This window comes from Annulohypoxylon truncatum (genome assembly GCF_022578515.1).
Source record: "Annulohypoxylon truncatum strain CBS 140777 unplaced genomic scaffold F4807scaffold_14, whole genome shotgun sequence".
Lineage (NCBI taxonomy): Eukaryota > Fungi > Ascomycota > Sordariomycetes > Xylariales > Hypoxylaceae > Annulohypoxylon > Annulohypoxylon truncatum.
The window spans coordinates 1,061-22,179 of record NW_025953800.1 but is presented as its reverse complement, the minus strand read 5'-3'; the positions used below and the strand labels follow the sequence as shown (position 1 = coordinate 22,179).

The 21,119-nt window shown below is 27.0% G+C and overlaps 4 protein-coding genes across 4 annotated transcripts; 2 read left to right on the top strand and 2 right to left on the bottom strand.

The window, feature by feature from the left end:
- Window positions 1-130: 130 nt before the first annotated feature.
- On the bottom strand, window positions 131-439 carry F4807DRAFT_459888 (uncharacterized protein; the record flags this gene model as incomplete). The annotated part of the gene is made up of 2 exons (XM_048001434.1): window positions 131-229; window positions 284-439. The coding sequence occupies 2 exons, from the start codon at window positions 437-439 to the stop codon at window positions 131-133; spliced, it is 255 nt and encodes an 84-aa protein (XP_047854575.1).
- Window positions 440-1,771: 1,332 nt separating this feature from the next.
- Window positions 1,772-4,297, bottom strand: F4807DRAFT_423671 (prion-inhibition and propagation-domain-containing protein). The gene is made up of 2 exons (XM_047997799.1): window positions 4,143-4,297; window positions 1,772-4,092 (listed from the first exon to the last, which is right to left on the bottom strand). The coding sequence occupies exons 1-2, from the start codon at window positions 4,222-4,224 to the stop codon at window positions 2,207-2,209; spliced, it is 1,968 nt and encodes a 655-aa protein (XP_047854574.1). The 5' UTR covers window positions 4,225-4,297; the 3' UTR covers window positions 1,772-2,206.
- Window positions 4,298-4,930: 633 nt separating this feature from the next.
- On the top strand, window positions 4,931-7,248 carry F4807DRAFT_68826 (kinase-like protein). The gene is made up of 3 exons (XM_048003351.1): window positions 4,931-5,872; window positions 5,984-6,370; window positions 6,474-7,248. Exons 1-3 carry the CDS (start codon window positions 5,036-5,038, stop codon window positions 6,864-6,866), a joined length of 1,617 nt encoding a protein of 538 aa, XP_047854573.1. The 5' UTR covers window positions 4,931-5,035; the 3' UTR covers window positions 6,867-7,248.
- On the top strand, window positions 7,249-9,219 carry F4807DRAFT_68827 (uncharacterized protein). The gene is made up of 3 exons (XM_048003352.1): window positions 7,249-7,831; window positions 7,882-8,212; window positions 8,273-9,219. Exons 1-3 carry the CDS (start codon window positions 7,631-7,633, stop codon window positions 8,701-8,703), a joined length of 963 nt encoding a protein of 320 aa, XP_047854572.1. The 5' UTR covers window positions 7,249-7,630; the 3' UTR covers window positions 8,704-9,219.
- Window positions 9,220-21,119: the final 11,900 nt, after the last annotated feature.

The following is a 21,119-nucleotide window of genomic DNA, read 5'->3' as shown; positions in this document are numbered from 1 at the left end:
GGTGCGTGATAAATATATTAAGAAGTTAACGCCCCTTGTCCTACCGAGCGTACAAATATGTGGTCAAGACTACCTAGGCAGGTATGGAAATATCACCCATGTTTCCATGCTGACTTCAAGAAGACTATCCTTAGTCTATGTAAGTCCCACAATATCCGCAATCCTTGCCTGAGAAAACCCAGACTTCATAGCCTTTCGCTCTGCATGTCGGGCAACGCTTGCCCGGAGGCTAGAATAAAGATTTGTTAGGGAACCATACGACGTACTTAAGAGGGCTACATACCTTTCCCGTCAGAGTATTTGGACGCTGGCTGCTGTCGGTGTATCCAGATGATGATCCGCTAGTAGTGGATGAACTGGTACCTTGATTGGTGTTTCCCTGATTGCCAGACTTTGACCCCGAAGTCTGGGCTCCAGAAGTTGTGCTTTGAGAAGACATTATTGCTTAGCTTTGTTTCGTAGGCTTTGTGATGGGTAGGAATAAAGATCTTAGGTAAATATGGTAGAGATATGGTTTCAAATGATTTTCAGTTGAACTCTTGGGTAGATACTTACTTTAGTAGTTTCCTTCCAAGTAAATCCAGGCTATCATAGAGCTCTTAGACTTGTGTTTCATGACGCATAGCTGAGTTGATTTTCGAGCTGACAGTAACCGAGCGATTAACATATGTCCTGACTGGACAGTTAGTAAACTTAGTAGGTAGTTGATCGGTAACTCAACAGAAGGTATTAGTTGGGGATCTGGTTCTAGCCAACTTATGGTATCCATCACAGTCACAACCAAGATAATTAAGGTAACAGTAACAAGCAAACTTAGGTGAATAAGGATAAGTCAGATGGAATATTAGAACCAAAATCGGCCCGACTTACCCTTCATAATTAGGTTGCTTTAGCTGGAACGTGAGATCGAGTTTCTAATAATAAATGACACTAGTGTCATTGTTACAAACTATTACCATGATATTCGGCATGATGAATGAAAGACAGTGAACACTATCTATATTATTAATTACTATAGTTACTCATTTAGTTGTCAACGAGCCAAATGTCAGTTGGCTTCGATTTCAGCTTGTCAGGAACTTACAATATCAAGTGATGTGGAGAAAATAGTGGTTAGTTTTGAGGATATAAATACGTTATAAGTCCGGAGTCCTTCTTTTGGAGGATACGTTACTACATATGCTATGTCACGTATATGCGTGATTCAATGAATAATCATAAGCAAGTAGCTCATGATATGAGATATGAACTACTACTTACTTACACCAGGGACCTAGGAGATCCTAGGGTTTCAAGGGTTGGTGACGAGTGCAGGAACGATATTAGGGGTCGCTACAGGCATTATCTCTAGAATATATAAATCTAGTTTTCCCTTATGATACATAGATAATTATTTAGAGCAATTACCAGAATTCAAAGTAAGTTACCTACTCAATATAACCCAAGTGGCCAAGTTTGTAACTGGTCGAGGGGAGGTTATTTGTATTACTTTTCTAAGCGCGTAAGGTATTATCATCATCATTTTGTTCAAATGATATACACTAATATCTGTTAATTGAGCTTCGTGGTTTACTATCTGCCATCACTATGCTGCCATCCGTCGTTACGGTAATAGTAATGTAATTGCTCCTCAAGCTGCAGATAGGGGTAATTTAGTGGGTCTACCACCCCTATTATATGTGAGTAGTATCATCTTGGTCTCTCCAAGTTACGTAACTATACTCTTTCCCAGCACCTGTATGTATGCTTAGGGGAGCAACTGGGTAGATGTCCTTAGTGATCGCTGCTCTTCAAGTCACCGTTATGAGGATCTATAAGACCACCCACTTCTCTCAGAAGGAACAAAGGAATATCTTCCAGTTTCGAGAAACAATACTACAGTGTAAGCTAAAATATTGTATGTACCCTCTTTTAGCGCTTTTTCGGGTCGATATTGAGCCACTATCGTTCCATGAGCCATGAAGGTTGATCCGGTCATCTTAGTATTCCAAACTACCTTCCATCGCCATTCATGGTGACTCATGTATTTGTACAGACGGGCAACTCGAATAACCCAGGTGAAATCACTTGCCCTACTCGCCGAAATATAATTCTACTAGTTTGTCACTAATCTCTTTATCATATGGCATGATTGACGTTGTGAACCCATACCTTCTGTTGCTTATGAGGCTACCTACCTATGTGACGATTGAGAAAACAAGATTATTCATTTTGAGCTGCTCAACACTTCTTTCATCAACCGCAGTTTTTCCGTGACCTGTTCCCTGAACATCATCCTCAATCTAGACTTAATCGAGGTAGAGGACTCTCCCGTGTACGCCGGCTTCTCTACCTCATTAGCCTCGAGACATATCTCCACAATATCACGATAGGAATTTCCGCATTCGCTCGCAGCCTCCTCTATGGGGCTTCGAATGCCGTTCGTAGTTTCGCCATCCTCTGGAAGTCCCAGTAACTTCCCGGCTATGCCTCTCAAGTCTTTAGACTTCATCTCCCGTAAATCTTTGATAGCCAGAATGTCTTCGATAGGACTCCATATAGCTATCTCTATAAGCATAACACCTAAGCTGTACATATCGTACGACTTGCGATAATGGTTCTTCGCTTCCCCAAACTGCGCATGAGGATGCCGGTAAATGTCGGACCATGGGTCAAATGGGGGCTTCGCCGTCATTTCAAGTACATTTGTTGGCCGCGAGAGGTCGTATCCCGTGATATATGGCATGCTGATGTTCGCGTTGCTTTTCCCGTCGCAAAAGAACAAGATATTGTTGCTCTTAAGGCCTTTGTGTAACCATTCTACGGAATGAAAACTGAAAAGGCAATCAGCCAGAGTGCTGCAAAGGGATATTCTTGTAGCTATTGGAGGTTTCGGGCCTTCAGTTAACAACTGGTGGAGCGTCTTCAAAGTTGAGTCTGGGTATATGTCAGATGGACTTTCGAATACTATGCCAAAGCTAGATTCTCCATTGCGTGTTGAGGATTTAGTATACCCTAAACACCTGGGAGCTCTAAATTTTGGTGGTATCTCCTCGTGGAGCAATCTTGTGAGCATTGATACCCTTTTCTCAGACAACGAAACTGCTGGATGCTCTTCAAGGCAATGTGGTGACTGTTCAATCCATTCAACCCAGACGTTTCGATCGTCCCAGGAAGCTACCGACCGTCTCCCCTGTTCGTATCTGAGAGGAACACCTGCGCAGAAATCAAATAGAGAAATGTCAAGAAACATGGCCATAGACTTGTAGAATATTGATGTGCCTGGATCTGGTGACTGGTCAATCTCCATATGACGAAGTTTGAGTCTTGCTAGTTTCCGAATGTCTTGTCTTCTTTCTTGATAATCGACATTGCTCTCCACAATGGTAGATTCCGACAGTGGATTTTGAGATAACTCGACTGGAATCGGGCCTATCGTTTTCTCAAACCCCATGGCGTCTCGATCCAGGGCTTGAATCAAAATTCTCAGACTCTGAACGTCGTTCCGGAGCTGTAAAAGCTCTAAATAGTTCATTTCAACATCATTTTCCAGTCTCCTAATGTGTGAAGTGTCGAGGAGACCTATGAGAAAAGAATTAAGATCCTTAAGATTTCCCACAAGGGTCTCAAATGCTTCTTTATCGACGCTCACCCATACCAATCGTTTAGGCTCTATAAGTATCGTTCGTAGCTTTCGTGCGGCTATCGCTGTCCGATCTCCTACTTTCCGAAAACTCCTGGATAGTGAGAAGCGCCTCTTATCTTCCACTGGGTCATTGCTGCCGATGGAGCCTATTGAATTGGCACAGAGCAATTCCATGAGGTTTGTTTGAGGTTCGCCTTTATCATTACAAGAGATGTTTCTTTGGCCCACAATATTCGCATAGCGCCCATTTTTCCGTTCATATTTCTGGAAAAGAGAATTGATCTCAATGAGAACGTCCTTCAGCAGTAGGTGGTTGACTTGAAGAGTTTCGCAAATCCTTCCCTCCTGATGCAAAAGGCCGGCTTCTAGAGCAAAGCTAAGAAATCTCTGTTGCTCTATCTGGACTCGAACCCTTAAATACCTGTACGATTCTGACATATGAACAGCTTCTGTGAAGTATTTGTATCCTACTATAGATTAGCTGGTGTCTTTTGTTAGGTCTTTCATTGTGACAGACTTTTGATGCACTCATCCGTAATTTGTAGGATAAACGATGCGGCGCCAACACCGAGGCCTAACACCGAAAGAGGATCGGCCATTACAGAATAATGTCTCCAAGTGTGGTAAATTCTCTGCGAGAAGTATCTTGGTGGCTGTTGCGCAAGATGGCTTACCGGACGACCATTCACTTAGTAAATTATAACGGTTGTAAAAGCTCGGGGTGTTCAAGATAGACCCCGATGATGTGGCGTGGCTAGTTGCAGTTAATTCGTCACATGTCTTTAAATCAGGCTTACTTTGAGACCATTATTCCACCAGATATGCAAGCCACTCCAGAAAGCCTTATCAGTCACCACCCAGAAAAGAGAATAATCAGACGCTATTGGGGAGATGATGGGCTGTGATGGTGGCTGCAGTGGGAGGCGGGGACTGGTCGTAGAGCTGCATTTCCGGAACAATCTTATAATATATAACAGCGAGTTATTTCTTAGCGATGAGGCTCTGCTTGAGGCAGTACAATCGATTTTGAGTAAATAAGGTCAACCGGTGAAGAAAAAAGCAAAGAAGTGGTGGCTATGCTAGGTAGCCTCATGCAAGTACCGACCTATGAGATTTCAACTCTAAGTTGTGAACATTCCTTTCCGGTCCCTGTACTTCAGTCCTCTCCTACGATCATCGGGGACATGCGTACCAGTTGATGCCTATCTATCCAAATGTGCCTTGGTACCTAGGTACGCCCCGAGCCCTGGCGGGTCAGCAATATCTAGGTGCCTAGGTACCTATCCATGGATATATGAATGGTGTGTAATTTCCACTAGTTCCACTAATTCCATATTGCATACCCATATACTCCCAGGCCAACTCTACAATACACATATCCATACGTATCTACCTACCTAGGTACTCACGATGGCTGGCGATGGAAAAGTGGGCGACTCAGCCCGGGAAAATACCCAGAACCATGATTATACTTCAAATGTCAAGACCGCTCTCGGCAAAGCAGGAGTTGATGATGAAACCATCCTCAAGTTATTAGACCTTGGAGTTTCAGATTTTTCCATTCCCATGCTTGGGGACTCCAGTCCTATTCATCTAGCTCCAGGTGCCTCGTGCAGATTTGAGGGCGCCCAGCAACGATATTTGAAGAACGAGTTCGAAGTAAAATCCGGAGAACTACTGGATCATTTCAATCTTCACTCGGATGCCATCAGCGAAGACACACATATGCCGAAGACCCTCGAGTATATGAGTAACATCGGCCGATCAAACAACACAGACGTTACAAAGGTGAAATGTACCTCTGGGATACGTGCGTTGAAGAGAATAAAGCGGTTGAAAAATGGAGCTAGTGAAGAACTTGAGCAAATGAACTACATCAAAGGAGAGTTGAGCATATTGAGAAAGATTCATCGGGTTAAGTTTCGCCACTTCGTGAAACTCACGGCGAGTTACACTGACGCGGATTATGTCGGTATGCTTTTGAGCCCGGCAGCTGACTGCAACCTTGCAAGCTACCTAGATAACTTCCAACCTTCAAACAGGCCGCTCCTGGAAGAGTTCTTTGGCTGCCTCGCCACGGCTCTGGCGCACTTGCACTATGTTGAGCATATACGACACAAGGATATCAAGCCAGCAAACATCCTTGTCAAGGGTAACAACGTCTTGCTCACTGATTTTGGGATCTCGCTAGACTGGAGCACTTCTCTCCAGACAACAACGGATGAAGAGAAGAGGAAAACCCCTAAAGTGAGTCCCAGTGATCATCCTTCCTCGCAGCATATCATAACCTTCCCATGTCCCTCCCTACACCTTGACAGTTTGTGCAAGCGAATATTGCTGATAACCTCCTGAATATAGTACTGTGCCCCCGAAGTTCATGAGGACAAACCGAGAAACTCGAAGTCAGATATTTGGTCGCTTGGGTGCGTCTTTCTGGAAATGTTCACAGTGTTGAAAGGGGAAAAAAGGAGCTATGTGGACAACTTTCTGAATCAGGATGGACCCCCAAAGTATTGTACGTCGCAGCAAGCAATCAAAGACCTCCTCGCGAATCTAAAAACGGTCGGCTCTGGACGCAAGAATAAGCCACTGGATTGGATCAAGAAGATGTTGAAATGGACTAAGGAAGACCGACCCAACGCAAGAATATTAAGAAAGGAAATCCTAGAGAATGGATATTGCGGGATTTGCTGCAAACATGACAAGATCTTCAAAGACCTCCCACCGAACGCCCCATCGAAACAGGTACGTGTTCAGGGGTCCTATGGTCGTAGCAATCTAGCTATAGCGAAGAAAGATTAGTTAGCACTTTGTACATAAAGATTACTAGGCTAACCACGAACTTCAGGGGGCACCCACCACTAGTCCTTCCATTCCATCTCAACACACCATGGAAACATACGCACTCACCATAAAATTTCTCAGTGGATTCAAAGGCACGCCCCAGTGGAGAGAGATCGAAGTGATCCATATTGGTTCGATTTCAAAATGCTGGATCTCGCCTGACGTTCTTCACGGTTCCGAGCTCAAGCTTCGCAATAACGAAAGTGGAGAATCTTTTACATTGGATGGAAAAATGTTCAAATCGAACAAGCATGCTGAGATCACTTGCAAATCCAACAATATCAAATCGACTTTGACGGAAAAGTTCTTCGTTGCGACGGAAGCGACACCATTCGACATGCTCGTTCCGACGTCCACATTCAACCAGATGAGGCAACTGAATAACTCCAATAGATGATGAATTGGGTAGCTATACAGGTCAATTCACTTCACCCCCCATATATTCGTGTCAGTCTGAGCTTTCTGGCCGGCTAGATCATGCGGGATTACGTGAAAAGTGCCTAGAAGGCATTACACGTCAACAGTTTAATCTGAAATCGGGCTTTCCACACCGAATAGTCGTCGCGGGTCCTATGACCCCTTTTTCAACTACATGTGTCATATGAGCCTGTATCCCTGCAACGATTACGTTGCAAGGTGATGTGTTCGCAATGTCTTCGTCGATGATATGTGATCGAGATGCATTATAGAAAACTAGACGCCGTACCACGCGGAGCTTGATGGTTGATTCGGTGATGTGCTGCTTCGGGGGCCTCTAATGACTCCACGTCAGCGATCGAGCTCCTTCTCCCGCGGGTGGTGACGCTTCCGATTCAACTAGCAACGCACGAAAAGCCTGCTCTGAAGAGTCTCTCCAACGTGGCAATCTCCTTGATCTTTTCAATCCTTACGGACAGTTAATTGGTAAATGCGAATATGGGATTGTCGAATTGTCGGCAGCGCCGTAATCAAAATCTGCGAGGTCTCGGGAATGAGGTTATTGGTGGACAATAGAAGAGGGGTTGGGTTCTTTGGGCGTATGTAGTCGAACCCAATTACTCTGCAGAGTCTAAGTGTATCTTGGTATATAAGTCCCAACACCTAGGTAAGTTAGTCCTCGGTGAACTTCCCGTTCAATCATCACCTTGAAAATTATTAAGAACAAGACTATCGTGTTTCAACATGTCCGTTCTCCGCCGAATCCTACAATCGTTGCTCCCTTGGCTGCGGAAGCCCCAACAACCAGAGAACCTCTTGCAAGATACCGAGGCCCATGTAGCTGAATCAACATCAGATGACAATGATCCATTGTTTGATGGTAACGAGAGGCTCCGCGGGTCGGGACGCGAAGAACGGGTGAACAGTGGAGGTAACCACAGCGATGTTAGTTCTTTCTGCCCTTCCCTGTGTGATGCTCCACTGACAACAGACAGCACGACCATTTTATCTTCTATACTCCCGATCCCTTCAATTCAAATGCTTTAACCAAAGCATTCATGGCAAGGAACTCTCAGGGGAGATATAGTAGTATCCAGGTGTCAACAATGAAGCTGCTGCGTTCCGATGCGAGAGTGGGGGATAAGTATACGCCGTCCTGGCAAGTGGAAGAACTGGAACAAAGATTTTCCACCACTTTCGAGGCTATTCCAGACCACCCCGACGAGTTCCAAGTAGTCCTAGGAACTGAGCGGTTTGTCGATGTTGTCGAAGGTCAATCCTGCATATCTTCCGATCAACAGCCACAGAGTCAATCGTTCACAAGAGGTATGATATCTCTAGTTACTTGATTTCATCACATAGACACACATTGCTGAAATAGTGCAGATGAAACCCCAAATTCGTCAAATGACCAGGTCCAACTCGGGAACTCGCGAGTTATTGAGAAACGTGTGCCATATGTCACACCACACTCTTTTGCGAACACCCATGACTTGGGGAGCCTGATGACCAAACTCTCTATGTCGACAAATGAAGGAGAGCATCGAGGACAACGTGCCGTCAACGGTTTAAATCTTAGGGAAAAGATATTTAGATCCGACTTTCATTTGAGCTTCAACCCAAGATTCATAATTCCCATCGTGCTATTCAATCACTTTGGCCCAGGGTCGTTCTCCGCTCATCGATACAACTCGGGGCCTAGCCACTTCCCGGCTCATGGTGGCTTCGGACAGGACCGAGCATTTATTGAAACATCTACTAGGCCGCACGATCGAGTGATTGAGGGAGGGGTAGGATCCCAAGGCCTAGATATCTAGTCGAATATAAGTAAGGAAGGGTAGAGAAGTGCTGGAATATACGAAATTGACACACCTAAGGTTTCCGGAGCACATGATCAGAAACGAGAAAAGGGTTCAAAGGTTGAATATGGATGAATGGGAAAAGTCTGGCATAATATAAGCTCAATACATTCAACTTGCAACCCCTGATTCGCCATATGTCCGGTGAAGTGTTCTACTTCCACTAACAGGGATAGCACCCAACGGAATCCTGGCTTGGGCGAGCATCCAGGCGAGAGGTACCAAATATGATCAATATATGGTCTCGATGAACTTTTCAATGGCTATCATTGAACGATTAACACGTATCAAAGGCAATGACATTAATGCCAAGTAAGGTAACTATTGGAAACAGATGGATTAACCCGAGTGTGTGGGGCGGCAAGACAAGTAGGTTAGGTACTTGTCACCACACCCCTAGCCTGTATGGATCCAATGTTTAATGTATGGATCATGGATGGTATTAGTCCTGTCCACACTAAAGTTCACCTCGTACCTGTAGTAGAATAATTGTTGTTGTTGTTAAGTTCTAAAAAGCTGATCTGAAACGAGAGAACTTAATCTTATCTCATACATTACGTAACAACCCCACATCTCGGCTAAACTCCCTTGAGGGCTGCAACACACACAAGCCCTCAAAACCAAACCCAATTGAAGCTATTCTCATCCTTGCCGCCATCTCCCATCGTTGATCAGAATCTCTCAAGTAGCCCATCACATCCCAGAATCATCCACTCACCCAGCCTCTATCCCCACCGCTTAATCGTTCCAGCCCTTCCTCGGGCACCAGCAACCCACAGTCATACTGCAACACTACCGCTCCGACCGACCACGAGACCTCCTCGTGCGACCTAACGATATGCCAGCGTAAACCTGAATCCCAGCCGAACTTAAGGAGTGGCAGACTCGAGCGCCAGCCAGAGCGGAGATCCGAAACCCAGACGAATACGAGGAAAAACCGACACAACAACAGAAAACTTGAGCTTGAACGTGAGAATGTGAATGCTCGGTGATTGTCGAGTCACGGTTGAGCTTAGGTATGGTCTAGTATCGTCCAAAGGCTCTGGTTCTCAGGCTGTCAAGTTTCTCTCGTCCACCCTCATCTAGTTCCAGCTCAGCTTGATTATTACTGGACGTCTCTGATTCTCGATCGTTCGTATCTTGTTCAGCTTGAAATTTGTCTTGATTCTCTTCACCGTTTCTTCGCTCGTCTCTACTAGTTGCTCTAGTCGTCATCAAGTTCGGGAACAAATTTTCTACTCCGATCTTTTTCTCACCTAAATCTGTCTTCTCCATCAATTCTCACACCGCAATGGGAAACCGCGCAAGTTCGAATCCTGCAGCTCTCACCAATGAAAGGGGAGTAATAGATGTTGTATTTCTTAAGTTTAAACTTTCGTCTAAAACGTGAGCAAGTTTCTACTTAAACCCTTCGATTACGTACCCACTCCCACATACCCCAACGAGCAGTTAAGAATCTATCCCTATAAACGATAAACGCTTCTCGGGACACATTCTTGTCTCAAGGGAAATTACGTGAGTAACTGTCAGGTGACACCTCCAGGTTCACCAAAACTTTTATTATCACGTGTTTTTCTCTAAAAGATGAAGTGGTCTGTGTGGATTTGTCTAAGCTTGATATGTTGGAGATATCTTCAATCTTTGGTTACTCACGTGACTTCCCTTGAGACAAGAGCATGTTGGGTTTTAGAGGAAAGTTTTCTGTTTGTAGACTTAGATTTCTGGACAATGAATACATCATCATTTCTGTGAAGAATTTATTGCTTTTTCTGATACCTTAGTGCGCGGGGGGGGTATTTAAACATGCTTACAGCAATAATATTCACTTCCCAAAATCATTACAAAGTGAACCTGAGCTGGAAGCTGTGACACAGCGAATTCAATACGTGAATACATGGTTTTAGGTTCATAATATTCTTTTATCCAAGCACTCATTTTTAAATTAAACCTATTTTCAAAGGTGAAATTATTTCGAATAATTAAAATTATGTTTATATAAAATAATTAAAAATTAAAATTATTTTATAAATTAAATATAATTTTTAATAAATAAAATTATAGTTATAAATATATTATTATATAATATGTTTATATAATTAAAAAAAAAATAAAAAAAAACAAAAAAAAAATAAACGAACGCACATTTTTTTATATTAATTCGAAAATTCGAATTACGAATTTTAACGGGTTTAAAAAAACCGTATATATATATATATAAAACACGGACCCATTTAATTTAACGGTTAATTAAACCGTTAAATTAAATAATTCGCGTATATAATATTATTAAATTATAAAATAATTTAATTATATAATTTTAATTTAATTTTAATTTTAATTAATTAAATTAAAATTTTAAAATTATTTTAAAATAAAAATTAATTACGTAATAATATTATTAATAAAATAATTTTTAAAAATAAATTTATTTTTTATATATAACGTTTATAATTTTTTAAAATTATTATATTTTATAAAATAATATTATTTATATATTATTTTATTTTTAAATATTATTTTTTATTTAAAATAATACCCGTAATAATTTTTAATAATTAAAATTATTTTAATTTTAAATATTTTTATATAATTATATTTACGTGTAATATTATATAATAATTATTTTTAAATATTTTTCCCGCGCATTAAAATAATAATTAAAATTTAAAAATATTTTTAATATATAAATTATTTAAATTTAAATAAAATTAAATTAAAAACACGTAATAATAAAATTTATTTATTATTTAATTTATTTTAAAAATATAATATATTATAAATTATAATAATATAATATAATAATTTATATTAATAATAATTATAATTAAAAAATAAAAAAATATTAAAATAAATAAAATTTATTTATATTTAAATAATAAAAAATTTTAATTTTAATTAAAAAATACGTAAAATATTAAATTCGTTTTTTATATAATATTATTAAACTTAATTATTTATTAAAAAAAAATATTAATATTCCGTGAATTAATTTAAATACGTATTTATTTATTATTAAAAAACATTTCGTTAAAATATTATAATAATTTAATTTTTAAATATTTATTTAATATTTACCCGTGGTTTACGCGTAATTATTTATTTAAAACGTTATTTAAAATTAAAATTAATTATTTAATTAATTAAATTAAAAATAAAAAATTAATTATATAATATTACGGATTTAATTTAAAAAACGTTAATTTAATTTTTTATATAATATATTTTTTAATTTTTAAATTTTAAATAAATTTAAATAATTTATTTTTAAATTAATTTAAAAATTAATTAAATAATTTTTTAATTAATTTTTAAATTAATTAAATAATTAATTTAATAATTTTTAAATTAATTTAATAATTTATTAAATAATTTATAAATTAATTTTTAAATTAAATTTAAAATTTATTTTTAAATAAATTTTTTAATTAATTTTTAAATTAATTAAATAATTAATTAAATAATTTTTAAATTAAATAAAAAATTAATTAAATAATCGGTTTTAAAATTTTTATATTTAATAATTAAATTTATTTAAATATTATATTTAATTAAATATATATAATTATTCCCGTTAATTTTTAATATTAATTTTTAATTAATTATATTTTTATATTTATTTTATTAAATTTTTTTTCCGTTATTTATATTACGTTTTAACCCCGCGTTAAATATTTAATTTTATTTTAATTAATTTTTTTATTAATTATTTAATGTTTTACGGGCCGTTAATTTTTTATTTAATTTAATTAAAAATTTTTTAATTTAATTAATTATTTTTTAATTATATATTTTTAATTATTTAAAAATTTTAAACTTTTAAAATAAAAAATTAATTATATAAAAAATAAATTTAATAATTTTTAAATTAAATTTTAAATTTAATTTATATTAAAAAATAAATTATAAATTTAATTTATTTTATTTTATATTATATAATTAATTTAACGTTTTTTAATTAATTAAATATTTTTTTAAAAATTTTTAACGTAATTAATACCCGTTATAATTTAATTATAATTTAATTATAATTTAATTAAATTATAATTTTAATTATAAATTAATTATAATTTCGAAAATTTATTTTATATAAATAAATTTTTTAAATTATTTTATTTATTTTAATTATATATTTAATTAATGTTCGGTTAATTTATTTTATTAAATTTTTATTTTTAATTATTTATTTAATTAATTTTTATATAATTACGTATTAACCCCGTTTTAATTAATTATACGTAATATTATATAATTATTATATAATTTTTAATTAATTTAAAAATAATATTATAACAATTTATATAAATAATATATATAATTATTTAATTATAAATTAATTTTAATTTAATTAAATTATAATTTTAATTATAAATTTATCGTAATTTAATTAAATTATAAATTTAATTTAATTAAATTATAAATAATTTAATTAATTAATTAAATTAATAATAATTATAATAGTTTATTTATAAGAATTAAGGTTAAAATCATTATTATATTAAATTAAAAATTTTATAATTTATAAAATTATAAAAAATTATTATATATTAAGTTAATTAAGCTTATTAAATTAATTATTCTTTATTCTTATTATAATTAATCTTAACATTTGTTTTTTACGAATAAAAAAAATAACGTTTTCGTTATTATGGTTATTTTTTAATTAATATTATACGATTTAAAACGTTTTCATTTCTTTATCGTATTAAAACTTATTTTATTTTTTTTATTTTTTATAATACTTTATTTAATTTATTATTTACCGCGCTTAATTACCTTTTATATTCCGCTAATATTTATTAAATTATTTATATTTTATCTTCTTATTATTTTTAAACTTTCGTCCAAAACTTAAATATAACTTTTTCCTTTTATATAAATTATATTAAACCATTTTTTTTAAATTATTTATTAATTATTTACGGCATTATTCCGTATTTAAATTTAATATTTCTTAACAATTATAATATTTTTAAAGTATTAAAATTTAATAACTTAAGTATTATATTTTTTAATATTTTAACTATATTTTAATTATATTTTAAACTAAATTTTTATATACATTCCAAAATTACTTTTATTTAATAATATAAATAAATTATTAATATTTTTTAATATATTAATATTTTAACAAGAAAACTAACTATTTTTTCTTTATTAAATTACTACTAAATTTTAAAACTTTTAATAATAAAAAAATAAAATATTCTTAATAACTTTACACTTTATAATAATTACATTTTATTAATATTATATACATTCTTTTTAAATATAGTTTATTTATTTTTAATATTATATTTATTCCATTTTTATTAACGTTATATTATTATTTTTACATGTTTAATAAATTAATCTTTATTAAATTTATTTAATTAATTTTTTATCGGGTTAATAATATTTATTTCCCATGTAATTTTATTAAAAAACATTATTATTATAATATTATATAAGTTAATAATATTATATAAGTTAATAATATTATATAAGTTATTAATATTATATGGGGAAATATTTTAATTAACACATTATTATAATTATAAAATAAAAATCTTTTAATTAATATTATTATAAAAAAATATTTTAATATTAAAAAAAAATACATAAAAGTGTTAAATAAATTTAATATAATATAAAATTAAATTTATATAAACCTTAAATGATTTATTTTTTCCTTACTTATATTCTTTTTTTTTTTTTTTTTTTATTTATCTTTAAGCTATTTTTTTATTAATAACTTAATTTTAATATTTATTTTTAATATATTAATTTTTATTATTATATTAAGCTTTTATTTTTTATTAATACATTATATCCTTAATTTATTTAAAATCATTAGATTTTTTTTATTAAATTTATTTATAAGCTTTATCGTATTTTATATTAATAATTTTCTCAGGTATTATATATCATATAATATTAAATAATTTTTTTAATAAATTAAATACTTTAATATTAATTATTTATTTTATTTATTTACTTTTCATTATAAGAGTTTTTTAATTTTATATAAATGTCATTTATTATTATTACTTTTTATTATTATTTTTTTTAATTATAATTTACATTTTTTATATAAATTTATATTTTATAAGATTTAATATAAATAAATAATAAAAATTATTTTATTTATCCTCCATATATTTAAAATTTTCAGCCTATATACCAAATCATTAATTTATTCCTTAATTATAATTAATCTTATTTTTTAAATATCCCATTTCTTTAAAAGATTTTTTAATAAATTATATCTTTTATATAAATGTAAATAAATTAAATTTTTAATTTTAAAAGATATTAATTTATATTTATTATTATATTATTACTTTAATTTTATAGCCGTAAAATTTATAATTGTTTTTACTTCTTATTAATATACTTTTTAAAATATTTTAAAATTAACGTTATTTATTAAGACTTTTAAAATAAATAAAATTAATTATAACTTAAAACTTAATATAACTTTATTTAAACTTTTATTTATTATTTATGATTTTACATTATTTATATTATATTATAATACTAGAATAATGTTAAATTATTTTATTTTTAATATTAAATAATAATATTTTAAGATAATTTTCATTTTTTAATTTTATTATTTTAATTACCCATTCATTTAAAAATAATATAACATTAATATTATTAAAATAATTTTTATTTATAAAAATAATATTTATTAAAACTTTAAGGTAAACTTTAGATTTTTATTTAATATAACTTTTAATAAAATTCTTTAGTTATATAATATTAATATTTTTAACATTTATTTAATTTATATTATTACATTATATTTTATATTTCCTAAAATTAAAATTATTTTTTTAAAAAATTTATATGTAGTAACTATTAATATATCGTAATAATTATATTAATTTATTATTTATAATATATTTTTTAAAAATATCTTAAATAATTTAATTATAAAATCTTAAATAATTATATAATATAATTATAACAAAGAATTTATAAATTATAACTTTTTATATAACTTACTTTTATTTATTTAATTTTCGTAACATTATAAATAATAATATATATATTTATAAATTTTTTATATTTATTTTTACATTTAAATATATTATAAATTATAAATCATTCATTTTATTTTAAAATAATATTTTACATTATATATTAATATTAATATTTCATATATATAATTTAATAAAATTATAAGCTTATGTTAATTTATAATTCTTATATAATATATTAAACCATTTTTTAACATATATTAATACCATTTAATTACATCTTTATTTCACATTTTTACTTTTTATAATATATTTAATAACTTTTTTAATTATTTATTTTTTTAATATTCATTTATAACCTTTTATTTAAATCGCTCATTAATTATCACTTCATATATTATATACACACATTTATTAAATACATTTTCCAATATTAATTTATTATTATCCGCTTTTTATTAATCGTAAAAATTAAACATAATTAATAAATATAATAACATATTAAACATTAAATTTAATTATCTTATAATATAATAAATATTTAAATTAAATTATAATAAATATATTAAAATTATTATAAATTTATTATTTATTTTATTTATATTAATTATTTATAAAAATTATTATGTAATAATTCCCTTTATCGTTTTATAATTTATAATTATTTAAATTTTTTTTTTATAAAATTATAATTAAATATAATTCATTTATATTATTTACATTAAACACGCCATTTTTAATTTTATTATTTTATATTTTAACTTAACTTTTATTAAAACTTTAAATATAAATAATATTAATTTAACTTTTATATTAATAAAATTTAATATTCCATCCCATTTTTTATTTAAATAAAAAATTATTATAATTAAACTATATTATTTTAATACATTTATTTTAATAAAAACATAATCGTTATAATCTTAATAAAATAAAATTAAAGGGTTAATAAGTTCCTTTTATATAATTTTAAACGTAAACTTTTTTTTATTTATTAAAGTAAATTTTATCCTCGTTATAAACTTTCATTAAATAAAAATTTTTAAAGATACCGTTTTTTTTTCCTTTATTATAATTAACATAATTATTTTTCAATCTTACAAGGGCTTAATTTTTTACTAATATTAAAGAATAAACTTTTTAAAATATCCTATCATTCCAATATATATTTTTAAATTAATTAATATTTTTAATATTTTTATTTTTTTTATAACTTTAATCCGTTTTTTTATTAATATTATATTATTTTTATTCATAATAAACCTTAATAACATAATAAATATATAATTTAAAAATAATTTCTTAAGTAATAAAATTAATTTAATGTTTTAAAATATATCGAAAATTTGGTTTAAATGATTAAAGTATTTGTTTTCCATATTTAAGAAAATTATAATATTATTAATATATGTTTTAATAAAAGATTTAAAAAAATATAACTTTTAATTTATAAACCGTTAATTAAAAGTTAATAAATTTTTAAATTTTATTAAAATTATATTAAATATTTTTAAGCCTTTTAAAAATATTATTATTATTTTATTTTTATCCTTAAAAATAATTAATAATTAATAATAAAATACGTAATTATTTATTATTAAAAAAAATTTTTTACCCTTTATTAATTAAATAATTTTTTTTTATCGTAATAAGGGATAAATATTTATTAAAATTACTTTATTTAAAGCTTATAAATTAATTATAACCTTTCTTTTTTTTTTTTATTAATTATTTTTTAAATTATAAAATAAAAATATTTAAAAAAAATAACTCTTTTTATTTATTTTATTTTAATTTTATTATACATATTATTAAAAATTTCGTTAAAAAATTTCTTATTTTCCATATTTAATAAATACATTTATTTTAATTTATACATTTTTTCTTAACCTTTAATTAAATTTATTATTATTTTTTTTTTTTTAAGTAAATTAATTATACTTTTATCCGTTTATATATTATAACTTTTTATTAACTTAATTAATTTCATATTAAACTTTTAATTCATTACGTAATAATATACGTTATTTTATATAATTATTTCAAATATACGTTTTAATTTTATAATATTTAAAATCGATAGTTTCATTTCTTTAAACTTTTTTATTTTTTATAATATATTATAAATATTATTTACCATTTTATTTTTTATTATTAATACGTTATAAATATTATTTTTTAAATTAAACTTATTATTAAAAAAAAATTTTACATTATTATTATTATTATATAATATTATTATTTAAATTAAATTTACTTTTTTTTATAATATTTTAAAATATCCGTTATTTATTATTTTTTATATATTTTTTATATATTAATATTAATATATAATTATTATATCGTTAATATTATTTATATAAATAATATTTTTTATTAATATTATATTATAAAAACTATATATTATATTTAAGAAATCCGGAATAAACTTAAAATTTTTTCCCTTAAAAAAATTAATATAATTTATAAAAATTAATATAAATATATATATTAATATTTTTATTTAATTTTTAATAATTATTTTTTATTTTATTATTTATAATTTTCGGTAATATTATATTAAGATTTATATTTTCGGATAATTTAAAAACATTATAATATTTTTTTTATAATTAATTATTATTTAAATTTATTTTAAAAACTTATTATTTAATAATATATTAAATTTAAATCTTTTATTATTTATTTATATATTAATTAATATTTATATTAATATTAATTAATTATTATTATTTAATATATATATATATAAATAAAACTTTACTTTTTTTTTTATTTTAAATATTCCGGATATAACGTTTTATATATTTATTAATTAATTTAAAATATATATTTTATAATCTTTAATAAATTTATCTAACCATTTTCGATTAACTATTATATTTAAAACTTTATTATTTACGTATATTATTAATTTATTACTTATGTTATTAATTATTTTAAACTTTATATTAATATATTTTTTTAACATTATATTATTCCGCGTGTTAAAAGTAAAATTATAAATCGGGATATTTATTATTTCTTTTATTATTAAATTATTATTAATAATTATTAATTTATATTTTTTTTCCACTTTATTAATGGCATTATTTAATTCGGATAATTATTTTTCATTAAATAAAATATTTATTTTTAATTTTTAAAGTTTTTTACTAATTTAAGGTTAAGTAAAATATTTATTTTTAATTTCTTTAATATATAAAAAAATATATTAATTTATTTATTAAATTTAATTAATAAAAATTTATTAATTAAATCGACGTGTTTTCCGTAACGAATAACTTAATTAATTAAATTTTAGTAGCGTGTATTTATTAATATATATATATTTAAAATAATTACTTTTAATAATAAAATATTTCCTACATTTACGGTAAATAAATTAAATATTTAATATATTATAAATATTTAAATATTTAAAATAATTATATTTATTAAATTCGTTTTTAATTTTAAACTTTTCGTACTTTTCCATTAAAAAATATTTTTTTTTATTTAGTTTCGTTTTTTTTTTTTACAAGTATTATAATTTATTTTATATTTTATTAAATTCATTAAATATATTTTATTATTAAATCGTTTATTATTTTTAACTTAAAGTTTAAATCGATTATAAGGTTAACCATTAGTCCGATATTTATTATAATTTTTATATTAATAAATTTATTTATTATATTTATTTTTATAATAATTTTATAACTTTCCGTATCCCCGGCACCCGTTATTACGTTAACATTTATTTCGTCCACGCCGATCGTTTTAATTATTTTAACCGTTCTAACTATAATTCCGATTATCGTTACGGTTATATTATAAATAATATCGGTTATTTCCGCCATTATCATTTAATTTAAATTACTTTCCATAATATACGTTAAAAACATCGAAACTTTTACCCGTATCCTCGACATTATTCGTAATCTTTATTAATAATTTATTATTTAATAAAAGTTTTTTAATTAAACGTTTTTATAATGTTAATTTTTTTATTTTTAAATTTTTCTTTTTTATAACAAGTAATTAATTTCGCCAAGCTTTTTATTAATCGCTTAAATACTTTAAGTATTTTTTTAATAACATGTTTTTTATTAATCGCGTTATTAAAACGCGGAAATTATTATTAAAAATATTATAAATAATTAATAAATATTAAGTTAATAAGTTTATTTATAATGTTTAATAATTCCGCATTATTTTTATAACTTATTTTTTTATTAATTTATTACGTAAATAATTTTTTTTAATAAAACGAATTTTCCGTAAAAATTTTAATACGTTTATTTTATTAATTTTATAATACTTAAATAATTATCGAAGAATATATTTAATATTTCCGGTTATTTAAATCCGATTTATTTATAATAATAATATTATTTATTATTATTACGTTAAACCTTTAAAAAATTAAAAAAACTTTTACGTAATAATTTTTTTTTTTATTTCGGTTATTTATATTACTTTTATAAAATTAATAAATAAATAAATATTTTTTTATATAATATTTTTTTTAATTATCATATAATTTTTAAGCTTATATAATGTTAATAAATTTAATTAAAAAAAACCGATATTATATATATTTTATTTATTTCGGTTATATGGGTTTTAATTATTAAGGAATTTTTTTAATAAATTTAATATTTATATTATATTATTAATTTAATATCCGTTACGCACGGGCGGGTTAATTTTTTTTTTATTATTTAATATATTATTATTATTTATTTACGTGTTTTTTAATAATATTATATTAAATTATATATTATTATTAATTATTTAAGTTATTATAGATTATATGTTATAATTAATTATTTAAGTTATTATAAATTATATATTATTATTATTAATTTAAGTTGTTATGGATTATATGTTATTATTAATTATTTAAATTATTTTCGAAAAAGTTTTAACGTTAATTTAATGGATTTACGGTAATAAGATTAATAATTTTTTATATAAACCCGGTTTAATAAATTATAAAAGGTTTTCCGGTAAGTATTATTATATATTAATATTTAAAAAAAAGTTTATTTTAAAATATATTAATTATTTTATAAATTAATATAATATTAAAATTAATAATAATATTTATTTTAAATAAAATAAAGTAAATAATAATAATTTTTATATATATTATTAAAATATTATAAGGTTTAAAATTATTATCCGATTATTTATTATTAAGGAATTAAATATTAAAATATTAAATATTTATTTATTTAATATAGTTAATATATTTAATGTTAATAAATTATTTAAAGTAAAAAATTATATTATTAATATTAAAAAAATTATTTATATTTAATTAGAAAGATATATACGTTTTATATGTTATAATTAAATAAGATTTAATTTAATATTTTTTTTTTTATTTTTAAGTTTATGTTTAAAAAAAAATCTTTATAT

Coding starts and splice junctions, on each gene's coding strand:
- F4807DRAFT_423671 (XM_047997799.1), bottom strand. CDS start 4,224: ATGGCCGATCCTCTTTCGGTGTTAGGCCTCGGTGTTGGCGCCGCATCG. Junction 4,093..4,142: donor TACGGATGAGTGCATCAAAA/GTCTGTCACAAT, acceptor AATCTATAGTAG/GATACAAATACTTCACAGAA.
- F4807DRAFT_68826 (XM_048003351.1), top strand. CDS start 5,036: ATGGCTGGCGATGGAAAAGTGGGCGACTCAGCCCGGGAAAATACCCAG. Junction 5,873..5,983: donor AGAAGAGGAAAACCCCTAAA/GTGAGTCCCAGT, acceptor TCCTGAATATAG/TACTGTGCCCCCGAAGTTCA. Junction 6,371..6,473: donor CGAACGCCCCATCGAAACAG/GTACGTGTTCAG, acceptor CACGAACTTCAG/GGGGCACCCACCACTAGTCC.
- F4807DRAFT_68827 (XM_048003352.1), top strand. CDS start 7,631: ATGTCCGTTCTCCGCCGAATCCTACAATCGTTGCTCCCTTGGCTGCGG. Junction 7,832..7,881: donor GTGGAGGTAACCACAGCGAT/GTTAGTTCTTTC, acceptor GACAACAGACAG/CACGACCATTTTATCTTCTA. Junction 8,213..8,272: donor GAGTCAATCGTTCACAAGAG/GTATGATATCTC, acceptor GAAATAGTGCAG/ATGAAACCCCAAATTCGTCA.